Source organism: Argentina silus (genome assembly GCF_951799395.1).
Source record: "Argentina silus genome assembly, chromosome: 15".
Lineage (NCBI taxonomy): Eukaryota > Metazoa > Chordata > Actinopteri > Argentiniformes > Argentinidae > Argentina > Argentina silus.
Window position 1 is genome coordinate 17,092,743 of NC_139669.1, and position 21,394 is coordinate 17,114,136.

Sequence of the window (21,394 nt, forward strand, 5' to 3'; positions counted from 1 at the left end):
TGCTGCCCCCTGGTGGAGGTGGCTGATATGATTTTGATGGGGAACAAGCCGGACCCGCTGTGTGTGTTCACCTATGTTCAGGCTCTCTGTCAGCACCTCTCCAAAATAGAGAAGAAGAGGAAGGACAGCGAAAAGGAGGAAGAGGAGGAAAAAGGCACAGCAGAGGGAGAGGAGAACAGTGAAAAGATGACAGAAACCCCCACAGAGAAGGAAGATGGGGAGGCAGTAGAAAATGACAGGATAGATGGTCAACAAGAGAAGGAGAAAGAGGGAGAGGAAGGCATGGAGAAAGAGAGAACTGGGGAAGAGGGGAATGGCACAGAGTGTTCACAGATGGAGGGAGATGAAGTGAATAAGAAAGAGGAAAAAGAGGATGGAGTGTTAGTTGGAGCACAGGCTTAAGCTAACAATCCAAAGAAATTGAAAAGACCAAAGGAGAGCTGAAGAAAGGCTTGTCGTAAGCTAGCACATCATAGAGTAAGTCTTACAGTTTGGAATAAGAGGTTTAGGGTTAAGCATAGTTTTAAAGTGACACATTACTATATTCAAAAGCTGGCTTTGTAAGGTTTTGAAAATCTATGTTCAGTTTTTAAAGTGTGTAAATTGTAACATTTCATATGCTGATCTAATATGCTGTGTTTTTCCCCCATTATTATCATGTGTGTTGTGTAAGTTTGTGCACAGAAAAATAAAACTTGAAGTTATTGTGTAATGGTTTATTCCCTCTATATGTTCTGTATTCAAATTGAATTGATCGTTTATGAAACTCAACTGCTTTGCTGCCCCATGATCGGGTGATGCCATTGGGTTCATCCTCTACCCTGAATGTGAAAATAATTTAACGGTGTATGACAACGATGATGATATTCATGAACAGATGATCTTAGACTAACAATTACATTCTTATTCCATTCGGTTTGAGTAATGACACTGTACAAATTGGATTGTCAACAGGGCATGAAATTCCAATATCGCCTACTTCAGAAATGCCCATTGCTTGTCTGGAGAGGGGGGTTGGGCGACCAGTGGTCTGTCCCTAATATTGTTATGTGCTATAAAGGTGTGTGTTTTATCAGTTAATCCACTAATTAAAACGTTTTGGCTTACACATCTTGAATCAATCAATGAACAAGATAAGATCACTTGGGGTTATCCAAAATAAATAATTTCCAAACAAATGTTGTCTACACAGTCGTGAGTGTGTCCGTGGCCAGGATTATTTCTTCTTTCATGATAGCAGTTTTCCGCGAATTCGGCCAAATAAAATCTGCGGACCATTTCGTAGAACTACGGTCATTAAATGCCTCACCGGAAGAAGCGTTTGTGTGTACAGTTTGTACAGTAACCCGTTGTTTCAGTCGATGCTTCTCTCTGTATTTCTTTTCAAATTCTCCAGCTATCTTTTGATTAAACCTGCAGATAATGTCAACAGACGTGCCGCCGTCTCATTTGTCTTTACAGACACAACTCGAATCGATCATGCAGGTGCTTGCGAGAGCAGCCGTGATCGAGATCAGTCAACTCTTCTCCGAGAGCTCGGTAGGTCTCCAGTTAGAGATCTCTCGCAGCTACAAAGAAAACGAAGCGCTGAGGATGAGGATGCGAGTGATGAAGAGTGAGCTGGTCACCCTGCGGCTTCAGAGGAGTAGCGCGCCGCGGGGAGGTCGCTTCTCTTTCGGCAGAGCTTTCTGTAGACCACGGGCAAAACAAATAGGTAGGCGGAAGTTGTGATAAGATACCCCGACGGTGGTGAGTGCTTGTTGACCGGGTTGTGATCAACTTTTCCCGTTGCTCTCCCTCATAGACAAACCACCAGAGTGCAAGGACGATGCTCATGGCCCAATGACTGTCGCAGAAGAGGGCAGTCCCACATTCCAAAACGAAGAGGTAAACTTGACTCACAATGAAGGCGGGTAACGGTTCATTGAGTAGGCACTGGCAGCAAGGTTTCAAAACTGCGTGTGTGTGTCTGTGTTTGTGTGTCTGTCTGCGCAGTCTGCAGATGTGGAGAGCAACTGTCCAGATGTCATCTTGATCAAGGAAGAGGAGGGACCTGAGGTTACCTTTGGAGGACGTGTGCCAGATGCAGGTGAGTGGGCGAGGTGGTGGCGATGATGATTATCAGTCAGTAACACACACAAACACACACCTTTCACAAAGGATTTAATCATAGCTATCAGTATGAATCTGACTGTATTATTATGATGTTGCTTGTCACAGGTCAGGACAACATCCACAAGGAGGACGTGCAAGTGGTTGCCATGGCGATTCCACCGCTGGAGCCAATCTCCCGTCTCTGTCACGAAGGACCGCGCATCGTCAGTGTCTGTGGTCACGGTCAAGGGCAGGAACCTTTGGATGGAGGAGGGTGTGGTCCAGAGAACTCCTTGCTCTTCAGAGCCCCAGAACTGCAGAGTCTGCCTGCTCTGATGCCCGGTCACGCCGTCAACCATGACCCACAGCTGAGCTCTCACACTGGGGGAAGAGTATCCATGGAAGGGGTGCAGGGTTGTGGAGGGGATCTAGGGAGAGGTGGCCCAGCCACGACCACAGCCATGACCCCGGCAAAGACCCTGGTACCCAGTAGTGTGCGGCGACCCATTTACACCAGCCAGTTCCAGCGCCACCACCACCACCACATGCCCCACGGTACCAAGGTCCTGGTGTGTGCCGACTGTGGGAAGAGGTTCTCCCGCCATGTGGACTTGATGTGTCACCGGACGCTCCACACGGGAGAGAGGCCCGTCGTCTGCACTCTGTGCAGGAAGACGTTTGCCAACAAGACCACGCTGAACGTGCACATGCGCATCCACACAGGGGAGCGTCCGTACGTGTGCTCGCTGTGCGGGAAGGGCTTCACCCAGAACGGCAGCCTGACCATCCACCTGAGGACTCACTCTGGGGAGAAGCCCTACAGCTGCTCCCACTGTGGCGCCAGCTTCAACAACCCCAGCAACCTGCGCAGACACATGGTCATCCACTGAGAGGAGGGCACTGACGATCTGCCTCTCTCTCTCTCTCTCTCTCTCTCTCTCTCTCTGTCTCTCTCTCTCTTTCTCTGTTTAGCTCTTTTATATTTGTCCCACTCCAGCCCCAGAATGGAACTATGTCTGGCCCTCTTCTCTCTCTCTCTCACACAAGTTCTCTCCCTGTCCCTCTAGCGTACTCTCTTTCTTTCTCTCTCTCTCTCTCTTTGTCTGCCTCTCTCCTCTCAACTGTCATAGAGAGGGTCTCTCTCTTTCTCCCTGTCTCCCCTTCTCTTTCCCTTTCTCTTTCTCCCTGTCTCCCCTTTCTCAGATGCACATACAGTACGAAGATTTGGAGTAGAAGTTACCTTTTTGACTATAAGGTTCTCCTTCATTCATTTTTTTTTTTTTTTTAATCAATAAGCTTTATCAATAAACAGTATGGAAGTCCGGAAGTAGCGTCACAAACTGCAGAATGTAAACATAACACTCGTCCATTTTGGGGAGACAAACGTGACTGTTATGATTGCTAACAAAAGTGAATCTGAGCGGTAGCTAACGAACGGTAAATACGTTCTGACTTTGCACAAGGTTTACGAAGCTTGCAAGTAAGGTAAATTGTGTAATTTACTGGTAATTATCTACCGCGCTGACTCTCTTTTGCTCGAAATCATAACAATCACGCCTGTCTTCAAAAGTAACTCCAGTTTTGTTTACGTTCTGCAGTTTGGACTTATGGACTTTCATCGCAAATGAATAAACTGTGTTTTGTTTTGAATGAATAATATTTTTTTTCTCACTAAGCCATAATTTTGCAACAAATAATCAGTCTCAAAGTTAGCTGTGAATCCTCTCAGGATTCAAAATCATTTATGTATCATCTTTACCTCTAAGGGGCAGTATTGTCTTTCTTGCAATATGGAACGTTGCGGTTTAGAGAGTCTTGACCATTGTGGGGGTCTATTCAGGAAATTGGGGAAATTCCTTGCATTGTTCCCCTCCCTCACCCCAGTTTTCTATTGTTTGTCTGAATTCCTGTCATTCGACTTTACCTAAGCTTCCAGCGCTTTTGAAGAGAACTAGCAGAAAAGCATGAGGCACAATTGCCCCCCATTAAACATGAAGGACATAAAGGCCAGCTTAACCTCACAACCTCACCTAATTAAGGGCAATGTCATGATGATAATACAGCCTAATGCAAGGGAACTCAGGGTGACACATTGTAATACGAGCATAGATACACATCTAGGTGGTTATTTCTGATATGTGTGTCAGGGTATGTAGGATGCAAAACTTCCCCTTCATGGGTTGCTCAACTTCCTCCCACTGTTCACAGACAATCAATGGGAGGATGACATCAAATATAGGCCTAGGTGGTGTGTATGTCTGTATCCGTGTATCCATGTCATCAGAATAAGGTCTTGCAGGGGGCTTTCAGTAGGGTATGACTCAATAAGTCATTGAATTGATGAGTGCTGAATTCACACCATCTGTGCTGAAACGGACTGTATCAGAAACGAGTGAGTGATTGAGTGAGGGAGGGAGTGACACACCTGTACTCGGGCGGGAATGTTTTCGGGAGAACTCCCGTCAGTAAATACGGTAAATGCGCCTCTTGTGCCCGCCCTCTCTTTGATAGCGGGCCAAGTCTCCTCCTCTCTCATTCGTCCCGATGACGCCTCGCTCCCGACGGGCTTGACCGACAGACAAACCAGGAAAGAAGGAGGAGAAAGAAGGGAAAAGCCACGAAAATAGAGACGTTGTTGGGAAGGGCCTGGGAAAAACGACACGGATCGGTAAGTTCTCGAAAAGAGGATTATTATTTGGCTGTGTGTTTTATATGGCCGTTCGTTAGCTGCAGCGTCGACAAGGAGTGGTCAGATCAGCAGGACTTTTCTCTCTCTCTCTGTGTGTGAATGTGTGTACGCGCGTGCGTGCGAGTGTATGTGTATGCGCGCGCGAATGTGTGAGTGTGTGTGTGAGTGTGTGGCGTTAAACGCCCAAATTTCGCCCGGCCACTGTCGCGAGGAGGAGGCATGTAGCCAGACTAGTAGCTAGGCCAGTCTATAATCAAGGCTACGACCAGGACCTGTTAACCAACTCGGTACCAAAAAAACCCGGCTAGCTATACCAACAAAGACGGTTTGGGTGAATCTGTAAGTGCTTGTTCGCTGTTTCATGCCTTTTGTGTGCTGATTTTAAAGAGTTAAAAGCAACAATAGTAGCTAGCTAGCTAGGCTAGCCAAACAAGCTAGGTTAGCTAGCTAATCCACTTGTGACCAGCTAGCGGTGAGGAAGAACACCATACGCAGCCATGAGATGCCAAGCTAGGTAGTTGTAGGTAGCAGATCGTTTTTAAGATGACTAGGCCAGCTAAATTGGGATAGGAAGCTGGGCTGTTTCGATTCGGGATGATTCGTGGTGTCTGAAGTTGGCTAGCTAGCTTGCTTGACAGTGCCATGGGGGCATGCATTGATCTTTTGTTTGAATTTTTTTTTTCTTGCTACGTCGTTTTCCTTGTCAATTGAAGCTTTGTTATGCCTACTACTGCAATATAAAGCTGATGCTTTTCTTCGCCAGGAGACCGGCAAACATGCCCGATGCTATGAAACAATGGACCCCGGGTTTGTTGTTTTGATCAGCTGAGTCTTACTGACGAGGAAACTTTTTTTTCTGACTTTCAATGCGGCACCCGCAAAGGATGGCATTCGAGCCCGCAGGGTTTTTAACGACTTGTTTTCCACTCCGAATCCACTCTCTGATATATATTTCCATACGTTAATTTTTTTTTTAGCTTTCTTACATGTGTTCAATCGTTTTTGTCAGTATCTTTAGTGTGTGGACAGGCGACTTAATTCAACACCGGGGGGGACAAACATACACAGGTACCACAGGTACGGGGTTAGCAGCTAACTTAGCTTTTTGCTTGAGTTGTAACTAAACACTGATCCAAGGTCAATCTTTCATCCGTTTGTAGGACATGCTCAGTCACGATCAGTTCTACCCCAGCTCTTCATTTTTAACTCTGGGGTCCTTGCCTTAGCCTTTCTTAATCCCTTGTTACGTGTGTGAGTTTGTGGGGTGGGGTGGTCTTCAAGTTGAATTCTCCCACAGGTGATTTTCCCTGTCAGATAACCTGTTGGATGGGTCCTGAGTGAACTTGTTTTGGTAGGAAAAGGGCTGGGCAGGGTTAACTGATGACATGTGCTTTGAATAAGAAGGCAGGCCTTTATCTCTTGCATAGATGTTGTATTTCAATTTCCAACGTTCGTTGGAAAGGCTTTTGGAAGGTATGTGCTAGGATCACAGCAGGTAACAGTGCTGATGGGTCTTGTCCGACTAGTTTAAAAGATGTGTGTGTGCGTGGGTGGTGCCTATGCAGGTGTTAGAGGATCAGGTGTGATTGATCTCTACCGTCTCAGGTGGATCTTACAGAGAGCTTCACTGTTCACTATGGTACAGGTGGAGCAGGTGCTGAGATAAACTGTGTGTGTGTGTGATGGCACATGAGTGCTGTTTACCAGTTGGGATTATCTCTTGAGGTCTGTAGGTTAAGTGTGTGTGTGTGTGTGTATTTTGACAGCTTGGGCAGTGTTTGTGTGTGTGTGTGTGTTTATTAGGATATAAGTGGATTTGCAGTCTAATGCCTTAATCTCATTACCAACAAATGACATTGCCCATACTTATCGGCAAACACCAACATAATTAACATTAGCCATGGATAGACATGTATGGTTGTCTCCATTGTGTCACGACTCGCTCTCCCTCTGGGACTGGCTGGTGATGCAGGTGCAGAGGCTCAGTGTGGTGCTTTGTCTACCATTTTTGGTACTGTGTGTGTGTGCTTTCTGATATCTCCTGACTGGGTTGAGTCACACTGACTGACTGCTGGAGAATCAGACAGGGCGATGTGACTCGTGGTGTGTCAGTGCTTTATCAGATGTGTGTGCGTGTGTGTGCGTGTTTCCTTAAGGCACCATGTCCCCGCTGTGATGACATAGGCGTCACATCAGTGAGAAGCGATAGAATGACCCCCTGTCATTGGCTGCAGCTGTAACGTCCTCTGGTACTGGCTCTTATGATGGGAGGAGGGTTGATTGGCCCCCCCCCCAACATAACGGAGGGGAGTTTGGAGGTGGAGGAGACTCAGACTGATAGGAGGAGGAAGAGCTGTGAGTGAGAGAGAGAGACACCTTATCCCAAAACCATGACCCCCCCCCCCCCACACACACACACAAAATACTGGGCGTCGGAGGGCTGAGAAAGGAATACGATACAGTTGGCAAGCTCAAGATGGGATGGGGGGACCGGGATAGATTTGAGTATTAGATATAGGGGAAATGGCCTGGAGCGGTCGGCCGTAGTCTGTGGGCCAGAGCGCAAATGGCTTTCTAATGGCTAACCAAAGTGAGGTGAGGTGTAGCCTTGTCCCCACTCATCCCTGATGGAGAATCCATAACATCCTGTTTCTCAGGATGCGGCTGTGGAGGGAAGGCGGAAGGGTAGACGCGAGGGGGTGCAATGTTTTCATTGTTCAACGAAACTCGCAGCTGACTTCCGATTGGCGTCAAGGCCAAAGTCAACAACTGCTTACTTATTGCCTGCCTGCTTATGGGTGGGGATGTGTGCAGGAGCAGGTCGAATTTGTGGAGCAGCCTAAAATCCTATGCGCACGTACACAGCGCACACACACAGACAGACACACACACCGCCTCGACCGCACTCCAACTCATTCACACTTGCGCTCACTCACACAAACTTCTCATTGTTCCGCTGGCCTCCCAAACTGACAGCTGCGCATTCCCCCTACTCTCTGTGGTTAACACACACACACACACACACAAAATACGCATCACTAAGAAATTGTAGTTATACTTCCATTTATGGACATGCATGACCGTATATAAATAATTATATGGTGTGTTTTGTTTTTATTATCTGTGAATAATTGTGTGCGTTTGGGATGAGACTGGAATGTTAGCTGTGTGTGTGTGTGTGTGTGTGGGTGGGTCACTCTGACCCGGAGGCTTGCCTTGAGATGTGAGCGGGTTTATACGGAACACAGAATCCTCGACTACTGTTTGTCTCAAGGTCTGTGTGTCTGTGTCTGTGTCTGTGAGCTGAATTGACCCAACACAATGTGAGGAATGCAAGCTGCGCTTTTATCTTTTATTCAACACTCCTTATCTCTCTCTCTCTCTTTCTTTCTTTCTCTCTCTTTCTCTCTCTCTCTCTGACTGCGTCTCCCCTCAGTTCATAGAGGTTATGTGTTTTGTGCTCCTGTCCTGGGTATGCCCATACAAGGGCATGTGTTACAGGACAGCCGTTTGTTCAGGTGGGATGCTGCCTGTGGGCTCTCCACCAGTTTAACAGTTGTGTGTGTGTGTGTGTGTGTGTGTGTGTGTATACGCCATGTCATTGGTGCCTATCCCTTTCCTCCCGACTGTCCGTGGCTCTTTGCCTGAAGCTCTCTCATGAAATCCTCCTCTCTTGACCTCACCATCCCTTCTGTCATCCCATTTTTCCCCCAGCCTTCCTCCCTCCTTTTTTCTCACACCCCCGTATATCACTCCTGCGCAGGAGTAGCGAAGTGAAAGACGGGGAGCGGGAATCAGCTTGTCCCAGATGACGACTGTGTGTGTGTAGCTGACTGCGTGTGTGTGTGTAACTGACTGCGTGTGCATGTGTGTGTAGCTGACTGCGTGTGTGTGTGTGTGTGTGTGTAGCTGACTGTCGTGTATGTGTGAGTCAACAGTCTCAGACGGGAGCAGACACGGCCGTTAACAGGTCTCATTTCCACTGTTTAAGGGGCAGTCCTGAATGATGTCACCACATTCCAGTCTGGCCTTATCTTCCCCTCTGTATTTTCTTTCACTCTGCCTCTACCTTTCTCTCTCTCTCTCTCTCTCTCTCTCTCCCTCACCCACAAAACCACACAGGTGAAACTGTGCGTCATACTCCCCCCCCCCCCCCCCCCCTCCCCTTCCGGCTTTCAACATAATCCACCTCTGTTCACCTTATTACCCTGTGACAACACTTTGCAGGGCATGACGCTCAATCTTACACACCTGCTGGAGGTGTAAATGCAGGTCCCTGTTTCCCCTAAACGTCTGCTTTCACTATTCTTTCTTCGAGGTTGTGTGTGTGTGTGTGTGTGTGTGTCTGTGTGTGTGTGTGAGTGTCTGTGTGTGTGTGTGAGAGAGACACAGACCAAAAATCAGAAAGGCACCGTGAAACTTGGTCACCTCGTGCCCCTCCCTCGCCAAACCGGTTTGACAGGTGTGTGTCTGTGCTTGCTTGTTTGTGTGTGGAGCCTTGCTGTAAGTCACCTTTTTTCACAGGAACTACAGGCTGCTGGATATCTGGTATCAGGAGACGAGAGGGGGTGGGGGGTGGGGGTGGGGGGGGGGGCTGAGTCAGTCTGTCTCCGATTGTCTTTCTCTCTCTCTCTCTCTCTCTCTCCTGCCACATAGTAGAGAGAGTGAGAGAATAAAAAGGTGGGGGCAGGAAGGGAGGGAGGGAGGATGGGTGAGACGGGCAGCACTTGAAGGGCTTTTAAAAATGGGAGAGGACAGATGGCTCATGGGAGTTGGTGTTCTTCTCGCTGTGCTGACAGCGTTTCCTCTGCGTACGAGTAGCTGTGACTGCAGCACTTTTCTGGGCCAGAGTAGAGAGTAAATATAGGTGTGTCTGGACTCGAGGGTGATCCCCTGGGGGTGTGCGTGTGTGCTTGCCTGCATGCGTGTGTGTGTGTGTGTGTGTGTGTTCGTTCAGCTCCAGCATTCCAGTGTTTTTTGTTTAGCAAACAACAAGCTCCACACTGTTTACCTATAACACTCCACTCTCAACTTTTTTCCTTCTCTCTCTCTCTCTCTCTCTCTCTCTCTGTGTCTCTGTCACTTTCAGCAGTTTATTTTTTGCCCTGCCCTCTCCCTCTTTCTGGGCTTGGTGGTTTGGTGACCTTCTCCCCATGAGCTCCTGCAACTAGAGCTCAACCTTTGACCTTGGCCTGACCTCTCACCGCTTCTCCAAAGCCACGGCCCTCACCGAAGGTGTGTATAAAGGCTGTCTCTGGAAAGTCTGTGTGGAACGGCTCTCTGTAGTGTGTGTGTGTGTGGTGTGTTTCGGCTCTCTCTTTGTCTGTCTCGTGTGTGTGCGTGCGTGCGCGTGTAACAACTCTCTCTGTAGTGTGTGTGTGTGGTGTGTTTCGGCTGGCTCTCTCTCTCTCTCTCGTGTGTGTGTGTGTGTGTGCGCGTGCGTAACGGCTCTCTCTCTGTAGTGTGTATGGAGCAGTGTGAGAGCGCTGCGGCTCTCCTGGAGTCAGTGAGGGAGCAGGAGGTGCAGTTTGAGCAGCTGACGCGAGCGCTGGAGGAGGAGAGGAGGAGGGTGGGCCTCCCCAGCCCCTCGTCCCGCCCCCTCCCCCACACACAGGTAACACCCCCCCCAGGTTACCCCCCCCGCGCGCCCTCCGCCCTCCACCCCCCAACACCAAACAAAAGACTTGCCTGCACCGTCCTTAAGTCAACAGCCTGCCCCTCCCCTCCCCGCCCTCCCACCCTTTCATCTTGTGCTTGTATCGTTTATTCAGCTCTTCATCCAGCCGTATACCGTGGCTCTCATCCCTCCCCCCCTCCGTCCGCCCGCCCACCCGCCCGCCCGTCCTCCATACGCTTACTCTTTCTATCCAGAGGGAGGTCTCCATCACCCCCCTCTCCGTCCATCGTCATCCATCATCCCCTTAATTCAATCCTCCATCCCTGCTCCTCTCCACCAGCGCTCGTGTGTGCGTGTGTGTGTGTGCGTGTGTGTGTGTGTGTGTGTATGTGTGCGCATGCTTGTCTGTCTTGTCTGTCAACCCGCATCCTCTAACATGCAAACGTCTCTGTTTACATTCTTCAGCGGCTTTAAAATGACAGGAGTAACCCATCCCACACCTCCACATAACTCCATCACTCACACACTCACTCACACACTCACTCACACACTCACTCATACACACACACACACACCACCCCATCATACCTCTCTGGGCCTCTCACAGAATTCTGTCAATTTTGTTTTTTCATCCGGGCATGTTGTGGTCAAAGCTGTACATGGAATGCTGTCAATTGTCATGCATGCATACCAGCACGATGCATAGACGCACACACACACACACACACACGCACGCATGCTTTACAATGTCTCCGAATGTTGCGTCATGTCATGGTGTTTCCATGAAGTTGAGGTTATGAAGTGCAGATGCAGGATTCCTCAGCTGGCGTGTGTTAAATGTAAGCTGACAGGGGTCAGGGCAGGAGGGTCTGGGCCTGGGCCTGTCCTATCTCCAGCAGGCCTAATTGGTTGGTCTCACCCTGTCTCATGACTGTCCTGCCGCTGCCTCTTGGTTCAGGTGTCCTCTGGAGAAGAGATTTGTATCGCCTCGATTGGATTCACCTTGTAAAAAGAAGGATGACCACACACACACACACACGCACGACACTGACTGTTGCTGTAACAGTGGCAGCTTTAGTATCTCAAATAAATAACCTTGTTTCTATTGAATTCCCATCTCTGTTGTTGATGTCTGCCACCTGGTGGACGTAGAAGGCATGACACGTAGAAGTACCGTTCAGAGTAAAGTTGTGGCCCCGGGCCCAGCTGTTAAGATACATTTCCTATGCATCCTTCCCTTCGTTGAAAGTATAACTCATATAATTCAGGAAATGAAATAAGCAGTGAGAGCCATGCTGGTTTAGTTTAGTTTGGTCATATTTGGTCATGGAACTATTACCACGAAAAAGGGAGGCAGAAGTATTTAACAGGGTCAGTGACTCAGTGGCCGTAGGCCTGCTTAGTGTGGGCTGTGTTTGGGTGGTTTCCATCCTGATGGTCATATGAGAAGTCTTGAGTGTTGACGGTTGTCTTGTCCCCCCCCCCCCCCCTCAGAACGGGCGTTTAGGGGATGCAGACATAGAACGACTGAAACTGAGTGAGACATACATAAACGGGACACAGGTGAGTGTGTACTGAGGTCTGCCTGTGTTTAATTCTGTGTGTGTATAGGTAATGCTGTGTGTGTGTATATAGGTAATGCCGTGTATGTGTATATAGGTAATGCCGTGTGTGTGTGTGTGTGTGTATATCGGTAATGCTGTGTGTGTGTGTGTATATATATAGGTAATGCTGTGTGTGTGTATATAGGTAATGCTGTGTGTGTGTGTGTGTGTATATATGTAATGCTGTGTGTGTGTGTGTGTATAAAGGTAATGCTGTGTGTGTGTGTATATAGGTAATTCTGTGTGGGTGTGTTTAATTCTGTGTGTATATAGGTAATGCCTTGTGTAACACTGTGTGTGTGTGTTGCAGTACAGGATGGTGGACCCAGCCCATGGCGCTCTAGATGAAAGCTATACCCCAGAAGAGGACTCCCAGGAAGCACACTCTGTCTTCTCCGATGACGGAACATCACGGCGGTCAGAGAACGTGGTATGAACACACACACACACTTACTCACTCACTCACTCCTACAGCACCCGCTGCAAAGATGTCTTACGTGTGTGTAGGTGGGTTTGTGTGCGTATCACACTTCCGTAAACCCTGACAGACCCAGTCTCCTGATTGGTTGACCCTCCTCTTCCTCAGGTGAGGAAGGTGGTGCCCCCGCGCACCGTCCTGCCCTCTGACGCCATGTCCATCGACGGGGGCCTGTCTGTGACGGGGATGGGCGGGTACAGCGCCACGCTGGACCGTCCCTACAGGCAGGCAGGGGGGCAGGACTACCCCACGGCCACCGTCCCCAGGAACTACCACTACGGCCCCCCGGGGGGGTACGAAGACTACCGGGCCGCCCCCCCCTCTGATGCCTACGCCAGCCTGAGCAGAGGCACGCGCATGGACGACCGCTACAGGTGAGGGGGAGGTGTGTGTGTGTGTGTGTGAGCGAGAGATCTGTGTGTGTGAGAGAGATCTGTGTGTGTGAGAGAGAGAGAGATCTGTGTGTGTGTGTGTGAGAGAGAGAGAAATCTGTGTGTGTGTGAGAGAGATCTGTGTGTGTGAGAGAGAGAGAGAGATCTGTGTGTGTGTGTGATATCAATGTGTGTTGTTGCCATCTCTCTAAAGCGCATTGCCAGAAATGCGGCGATGCTATTTAGCTAAATCCCGTTCAGCTAAACGCTGTTTCCAGGTTCCTCATCCCTCTTGTCTCCTCTCAGGCCTTCAGACGGATACCGGACCCTGGACTCTGGGTACCGAGCCCCCAGCAGACAGCAGAGCCTGGACCCGTACGCTGCCCAGCCCCAGGTGGGCCGCGGGGTGAGGGGCATGGGCAGTGCCATGGAGCTGGGGGGCATGCGCTACCCTCCCCACGGAGGCCACTACGGCATGGAGGACGACCAGCGCAGCCTGGGCTACGACGACATGGACTACAGCATGGCGCCCCCTCCCATGCACCCGGGGTACGGCACCATGCCACGCCTGGGAGGAGCCCCTGGCACCATAGACCGACGCAGGCTCAGGTACACACACACACAAAAACACACACACTCTCTCTCTCACTCACACACTCACTCACACACACACACACACACACACTCTCACACACATACACACACACAGACAATGACAATGATAGATGTCTAGCCAATGCATACCAATACATGCACACACAACTCATACTCGCATACAAACACACACAGGTCCTCACAAACACACGTCATAACACACACACTTTCAATCTCCTTTTCCGACCTTCAGGAGTTGCGAGGACACGTTGGACGGGGACATGGTAGGGGTGGACCCTTACGCCTGGGGCGTCTCCATGGCGATGGAGAGAGGAAGCATGGCCTCATTGGACAGCACACTGAGGAAGGGCCCGCCCGCTTCCTGGAGACAGCCGGAGCTTCCTGAGGTCATCGCCATGCTCAACTACCGCCTGGACCCGGTCAAGACCAACGCAGCTGCCTTCCTACAGCACCTTACCTTCAAGAACGACAAGGTCTCACACACACACACACACTTCTGCTGCCTTCCTACAACACTTTACCTTCAAGAACGACATGGTCACACACACGCACTTCTGCCTTTCTACAGCACCTCACCTTCAAGGTCACACACACACACACACACACACACTTCGCCGATGGGTACAGCGGTGGTTTGTGAAAGGTTTGGCCGCGGGCCTTCTAAAAGGTTGTTTGTTCTATCTTTGATGTAGATGAAGTCTGACGTGCGTCGTCTGAAGGGGATCCCCTCCCTGGTGTGTCTGCTGGACAACCCCAAGAAGGAGGTGCACCACTCGGCCTGCGGGGCGCTCAAGAACATCTCCTATGGACGAGACCACGACAACAAGATCGCCATCAAGAACTGCGACGGCATCCCGGCCTTAGTCAGGCTACTGAGGAAGACCAGGGACCAGGACCTCACAGATACCATTACAGGTACTACTGCTGTTACTACTACTACTACTGTTACTACTATGGTACTAGTAATACTATAGAACTGCCAATACCAGGACCGCACAGATACCATTACAGGTACTACTACTGTTCCTACTTCTACTACTACGGTACTAGTAATACTATAGAACTGCCAATACCAGGACCGCACAGGCAATTTTACATGTAAAACAACTACCAGTACCTCTAGTGTTACTACTAACTATATACTACTACTACAATATAACTACAATCACAGAGACCATAATAATAATGATGATGATGATGACGTTTGATTTCAGGTACACTGTGGAACCTGTCCTCTCACGACTCTGTGAAGATGGAGATCGTGGACCACGCCCTGCATGCCCTCTCAGATGAAGTGATGGTGCCTCACTCCGGCTGGGAGAGGGGGAGCGACAGAGGGGAGGAGAGCTGCAAGCCCCGTCACCTGGAGTGGGAGACGGCGCTCACCAACACAGCTGGCTGTCTGAGGTAGGGAGGGAGGGATGGAGGGATGGAGGGAGGAGAGGACGGTTTGTGTAGAGAGACGAACAGGACAGAGCGTTAACGCAGGGCTTTTCCGTCTCCTTCAGGAACGTGAGTTCGGAGCGCAGCGAGGCCAGGCGGAAGCTGAGAGAATGCACGGGATTGGTGGACTCGCTCATGTACATCGTCCAATCGCAGATCAACCTCAAAGATGTGGACAACAAGGTATTCAACTCTCCTCTCCTCTCCCACGGGTTGGGTCTGGTCAATGTTAGAAAAAGATATGATGGGTCAAAAGTAATTTTTTAAGCATTAAAACGGTGTATTATTTGAGACATTGCTAACCCCTCTCTTTCTCTCGTAGTTGGTCGAGAACAGCGTCTGTCTGCTGAGGAATCTGTCCTATCAGGTTCACCGTGAGGTTCCCGGCGCAGAGCGCTACCTGGAGGCCACGCCCCTAAACCAGGGCCCCGTCCCTGGCTCCAACAAAGCCAGCTGTTTCGGGTCGAGGAAGAGCAAAGGTTAGTTCCGGGACGTCCCAGGGTTGAAAGTTCAACCTGTGTGTATTCTGTCGCTTGTCCTTGAGGTGACAGTTGCCCGTAACCACAGATCTAGGGGTCCGATGACATTACCCCCCCCGATCCCGACCTTTGCCATTGGGATGGACAATGCAAAACTGACCTTTTTTAGATTAGTGTGTAGGGACAGCTTCATCCTTCCCTGTGTTTGTGTTCTGCGTGGGTGCTGGGTTGTGGTTCTGATGGGTGTGTTTGTGCTTGTTGGTGGCTGGGATACTGCGACTGTTTTTCACTCTCTCTATCGTCTCTCTCTCTCTCTTTCTCTCCTCCCCCCCTCTCTGTATCCTTCCTCTGCCCTCCTTTCCTCCTGGCCTGTCTAGATGAGTGGTTTGCCAAAGGTAAGACTTGTCTTGTTGGGGTTGTTTTTAAGCTGCTGCTGGGTTAATGTTCTGTGCTTCAGATGTTGCTCACATTTCACACTAACAAGACCTGCTGTTGTACTGGCTCCTCCTAACCCCACTAACACAGAGGGCATTGACGTGTGGGAACTTCACACACCTGCTCCATAATAGTACCATTATTCAGGAATTTTACCCAGTTTGCATGGTCCTATAAATGACGCTATTCACATACCGGCATCTGTTGGAAAAGATGAGGGGGGGGGGTGCACCCAGTCTGTTTTTTTTTTTTTATGTCTATCATGGTAAGATCTTTGGTGGTTTTCTCCCCTCACTCATCCTCCTCTCTTTCTCTTTCTTTCTTTCTCTCTCTTTCTTTCTTTCTCTTTCTTTCGCTCTCTCTTTCCCTTTCTCACTCTCTCTTTCTTTCTCTTTCTCTCCCCCCCCTCAGGGAAGAAGGATGGGGATGATGGCAGTGCAGACCAGGTTGACATTCCAAAGAGGACCACGCCCGCCAAAGGTGAGTCTGAGCCTCGAACAGATCCATGCCTCCTCCCTGTTTCCTCCATGCTCCAGAGGCCTACATTGTAGTGGCTATTTTTAGGATGTAGTTATTCTGTTTGGCCTCTCTAGTACTGGAGAGTCTCTTGAGGCCTAAATCTATTCCCATAGAGGATAGATTCAGAATACAGAACAGGCAAATGTCAAATTAATTAGCTAATAAGAAAATGTTGCTAATTAATTTGTGTGTGTGTGTGGTGGCAGGCTACGAACAGCTGTTCCAGCCGGAGGTGGTGCGTGTGTACACGTCTCTGCTGAGGGAGAGCAAGAACCCCTCTGTGTTGGAGGCGGCTGCCGGGGCCATCCAGAACCTGTGTGCCGGACGTTGGACTGTGAGTGGACCGCCTGGACTCACCTTTGACCTCTTCTCTGAACTTCCTCTCCACAGCCATGCCGTATTGTTGATGATGATGATGAAAAGCTGTAAGTTATCTTTCTCACTCAGTCTAATCATGCTAAACCTCTCCCTTTTCCTCTTGCTCTCTTTCTTTCTCCTCCACCTCTCCCTCCTTCCTTCCCTCCCTCCCTCAGTACGGGCGGTACATCCGGGCCACGGTACGGCTGGAGAAGGGCCTGCCCATGATGGCCGAGCTGCTGTCCCACGGTAACGACCGCGTGGTCAGAGCCATGTCCGGAGCCCTGAGGAACCTGGCCATCGACAACCGCAACCGCGAGCTGCTGGGTAAGACCGCGTGGGGAGGTCTGGTCGGACCGCTCTATGCCTTTCTGGACGTTGACCACGGCCACAAACACAGGGTTTGTTTTGGGGTAGGATGAGAGCGAGGGACAAACATTGAGGATGAGATTGTTCCACCGATGGGGAGGAGGGAGGCCATTTTGTTCTTCCATTTTGTAATACAGATATTTGATCTGATATCTGTATTTGTGGTGTCATAAATGTACCAAGAGACACTTTTCAGAGCCTTTCATTGTCCGGTGGTACTGCTTGAACCTCCTCTCCTCCCGTAGGGAAGCACGCTGTGCCCCACCTGGTGGCAGACCTGCCGGGGAACCAGAGCCAGACTGCACGGCCTCTGTCTGAGGAGACGGTGGTGTCTATCCTGAGCACGCTCACAGAGGTCCTGGGCCACAGTCTGGAGGCTGCCAAGACCCTCCGGACCTCCCAGGGCATCGAGAGACTGGTGCTCATCAACAAGGACGGGTACGTGTGTGTGTGTGTGTGTGTGTGTGTTACTTTATAGGTCAAAAGTTCCTGTGTGTGCGAGTCTGAGTGTGTTAATTTATGCGTCAAAACCTGTCAGAGGTTGCGCCCTGTCAGAGGTTGTGTGTGTATGTGTGCGTTGGTCCCTAACCGAGAGTGTGTGTGTGTGTGTGTGTGTGTGACGTGCAGTAAGCGTTCGGACCGGGAGGTGCGCGGGGCGGGCCAGGTGCTGCAGCTGGTCTGGGGCCACAAGGAGCTGCGGAAGCCCCTGGAGAAGGACGGCTGGAAGAAGACTGACTTCGCCGTCAACCTCAACGCCACCAGCAACGGCCCCAGCAGCCGCAGCAACGGCAGCTACGAGGACAGCACCCTGCCACTGCTGGACAAAGGTGAGAACACACACACACACACACACACACACACTCTTTGATTGGATACAGCTTTATTCGATATTGGTTGGAATTGTATCTAAGTGCTAGACTTGCTTCTGCTTTTTAAAGCACAATAAGCTCAAAAGTATATTTAGGAATAACGAGAGCCTAAAATGTTTTTGTGGCCTTTTGTCTTGTTTTCCAACAGGGGAGAAAAGAGACATGATTCCACTAAATGACCTAGGCCCTGGTGAGCATCCATAGTACCACTGTCACGTAGCCTTGACGCTAACTATTATGACATGAGGGATTTAGCTGTCGTTTAGATGTGCTAACGCAGTTCTGCTAACTTGGGCTTTCTCTCTCTCTCTCTCTCTCTCTCTCTCTCTCTCTCTCTCTCTCTCTCAGAAGCCTACTCTACACTGGACCAGAGGGAGAGGAGACACACTCTGGATAACTCCCTCGACACCACAGACAGAGACACTTTACAGGTAACACACACACACACACACACGTGTGTGTACATGTACTCTCACTAAAACACACTGAACTGTACTAACCCCCTCTCCCTAACCTTTTTAAAATTCCTCTCTTTTGACCACCACCTCTACTCACTAACGTATCTCTCTTCTCACTCACAATCTTCCTCTCTTCCTCTCGCTCTCTCTCTCTCTCTCGTTCTCTCTTCCTCTCGTTCTCTTGTTCTCTCTGTCTCTCTCAGCGAGGGGTGTATGGGGGCAGAAAGGGCTCCTTGCCCCTCTTGGACTCCTACGATGGTTAGCCCTCCTCCCCTCTCTCCCCTCTCTGCATGTAACAGCATGGTACGTTTAACCTCACGTCCTGCATGGACTCTCTCTCTCTCTCTCTCTCTCTCTCCTTGGTGTCTTATATCTATCTTTAATGTAACTGTGTCTATTGTGAAGAATTGTGTATTTCTATATGATGTTTTGTAAACACTGATTTTAAGTGGAAGGGGACTCTAGTACTCTAGTGTACAACACCCAATAGGCTTACATTGGTATAGTATGCGGTAATGTCTCTAAGTGTGTGTTATGGTATATCATAGACACTGATGTTGCGGTATACCCCAGGCACTATGCATCCTGACAGTGTATTCTATGCCATACTTATACCAAAGAATCAGTGTGTGTGTGTGTGCACAAGAGAGTACACGTTGTGTTGTGCCTTTTGAGAAGTAATCCTAACATTGCATAAAATAAACAATATATTCTTTCTTTTCTTTTTTTACTTCCTCAGAAAAACTGATAGTGTGCATCACCCAGAGTGAGCTGCCCCAGCCCTACCACTGCTACTAAAGAGAGGACTTTTAGAGAAACTTTCTTTCTTTCTCTCTCTCTCTCTCTCTCATATCCCCTTCTGTTTCTCTCTCCTTCCATCACAAGGCAAAGTGGTTATGAAGATGAGGAATGGCATCCAAAGAAAGCGGTTATGTTGCAATCAGAGAGTGATACCGTGCACTCGCATACACGCACGCACGCACACACATCAAACATGAAGATCACAGTAGCATCAGAAAAATATTCTCTCATTTGAAATGATATTCCCTGTCTCAAGGCAATCATCTTTGTTTGACAATCATTGTTTATTTCTGTTGGTTCTATGGTTTTCATACTTACACACAACATTTGGCTCGGTGCGCATGTTCCCCCCCCCCGTCGACAGCTCAAATCTTCCTCATCCTCATTTCATGTTATTTTGTTTGCCGTCGTGAATCAGATTGCTGCCGTCACCCGCGTCCTGAGGTGAAATGGTTCCCAGTAACTGTGCAGGGTAAATGCTGTATATAAAAAGAGGTCTTGTTTGATTGGGGGAGGGGGGGGGGGGGGTGTCTATGCTTCTTAAGTTTGATTTTAATTTAAAATCCCCCCCCCCCCCCATTTGGGATTGGTGAGTGAGGAGACCATGAGGGGCTGATTGACCAATAGGACTCAGCCCCTCGTAGATTCAGAATGTTTGTGTTTTGTATAGGAGTTACTTTCATCTCTTCTGTTCAGTTATGTTACACTCTGGCTGGAGTTGGGGAGGGGGGGGGGGGGGGGGTTGGACTTGTATGTAGCCAAACAGAGTTGGATGTGTTTGTGTCATACAAGATGTGTGTGTGTGTGTGTGTGGTGTGTGAGTGATGGTTATGGACCGCCGCGTGTGTGTATATGTGCGCATTGGCGCACGTGTGTGGAGGACGATAAGTGCGGTCCTCCATTCCCATTAAAAACCCTGTTGTTTATTTTTAAGGACTTAATATTGTGTGCTTCATTGTGTTTTCTACTCCTGTGAGAATTTTTTTTTTTTGTCTTTTTCATTTGTTGCTTTTTACAGATGTACCGGCTGCCTCCTTTTTAGTGTTGCGATACCTTGATCTTTTTTTCCGTTTACCTAATGTTAGAACTGACATGACGATTTGTTGAGCTACTGTGTTTAACCCACCTGTGTCTATGTGGCTTGTTCCAGCTGTATGAGTGTGATGTCATGCACCCAGGAGTGTGTGGATACTGCTGCTGCTGTGCAGGTAGCCTGAACACTACTGTTCACACACTGTTGAAAAGCACCACCGCTCAGAAGACTACAGTACTCATCAAGCAACGACATTCCGACATTAAACTAGCCCCAACACTAAGAACTCATCCCATGCACACTACTATACATAACCACGCCACAGACCCAGAGGCCTAGGCTGGACCGTCTAGAACGCTGCAGTGAGAATGTATTTCCTAGAACGGAGAACCTTGTTCGTTCTAATGCGATATATATATATTTCGATCTGCGATGCAATGAAGCGGTCCTTTCCTAACGAAATGGTTCAAAAACGCTATAGCTCAGTACTCGCTCACTGTTGCGCTATTGCAGTGTCTTAATGACCAATTGGGATTGGTTGAAAAAGGGGGAGGGGGAGGAGGGGGGTGGGGACATATTCTAGATAGATAACTAGTTTTAATCTAGGGAGAATTTAATCACTCAGAGGAGACTCGAGTTTGGACTGACAGAGCAGGGAGAGAAGAGTGTAAGATACTACGGGGAGAAACAAAAAGCACATTTTGGTATATAAGATCTATTTGTTTTTCTTTTTTTTGTATTTTCATTTTAAATTGTGTCTGTGTTGTTTTTTTAATATAGTTTCCTGGTTTGGGAGAGTTTGGGTGTGGTGGGGTGAAAGCATTATGCAAACTGTTCTACTTTTTATTCCACTTTTACCACTAATTTCTTTTTAATGGCTAAAGAGACCAACTGTTGTTGTTTTTTTATTGTTTCCACATTCATCGTTGCTCTGTAGCATTGCCTATTCATGTAAAATGATAAACCTGTCATACCTGCCTTGGCTCTGAAAACTAGCATTTTTTTCAGTATGAGTATGTAACTGGCAATACTGTTTTTATAAAATAAAGATCTTTTCTCAGACCAGATTAGATTGTTGTGGTTCTTAATTGCATGTGTGAGAGAGACTGAGCTGGATAAACACGTCTAATTAAAGGGAAGTGGCTCAGTCTGGCTGTCTGGTA

At 48.9% G+C, this 21,394-nt stretch overlaps 3 protein-coding genes across 7 annotated transcripts in view; all 3 read left to right on the forward strand.

The window, feature by feature from the left end:
• Positions 1–584, forward strand: part of smtnl1 (smoothelin-like 1) — a 3,631-nt gene extending 3,047 nt beyond the window's left edge. Inside the window, exon 5 of the mRNA XM_083686245.1 lies at positions 1–584. This exon is cut by the window's left edge and continues 13 nt beyond it. Within this exon, the coding sequence (XP_083542371.1) occupies positions 1–402 (402 nt within the window). The 3' untranslated portion in view covers positions 403–584.
• An 807-nt stretch (positions 585–1,391) lies between these two features.
• LOC310816638 (uncharacterized protein) lies at positions 1,392–3,105 on the forward strand. The gene is made up of 4 exons (XM_083686891.1): positions 1,392–1,714; positions 1,805–1,887; positions 1,996–2,089; positions 2,221–3,105. The coding sequence occupies exons 1-4, from the start codon at positions 1,423–1,425 to the stop codon at positions 2,982–2,984; spliced, it is 1,233 nt and encodes a 410-aa protein (XP_083543017.1). The 5' UTR covers positions 1,392–1,422; the 3' UTR covers positions 2,985–3,105.
• A 1,480-nt stretch (positions 3,106–4,585) lies between these two features.
• On the forward strand, positions 4,586–21,298 carry LOC310816508 (catenin delta-1-like). Of its 5 annotated transcripts, XM_083686749.1 has the most exons (21): positions 4,937–5,126; positions 9,876–10,018; positions 10,246–10,397; positions 11,895–11,963; positions 12,315–12,434; positions 12,591–12,856; positions 13,160–13,462; positions 13,701–13,941; positions 14,161–14,383; positions 14,683–14,875; positions 14,977–15,094; positions 15,234–15,390; positions 16,237–16,305; positions 16,551–16,678; positions 16,878–17,028; positions 17,316–17,508; positions 17,698–17,897; positions 18,088–18,129; positions 18,288–18,370; positions 18,601–18,700; positions 19,137–21,298. In XM_083686749.1, exons 3-20 carry the CDS (start codon positions 10,251–10,253, stop codon positions 18,658–18,660), a joined length of 2,763 nt encoding a protein of 920 aa, XP_083542875.1. In that variant the 5' UTR covers positions 4,937–5,126; positions 9,876–10,018; positions 10,246–10,250; the 3' UTR covers positions 18,661–18,700; positions 19,137–21,298. The 5 variants fall into 5 exon arrangements, with proteins under 5 accessions (XP_083542878.1, XP_083542876.1, XP_083542875.1 ...); XM_083686752.1 differs by lacking the exons at positions 4,937–5,126; positions 10,246–10,397 and adding an exon at positions 4,586–4,766; XM_083686750.1 differs by lacking the exons at positions 4,937–5,126; positions 9,876–10,018; positions 10,246–10,397 and adding an exon at positions 4,586–4,762.
• The last annotated feature ends 96 nt before the right edge of the window (positions 21,299–21,394 follow it).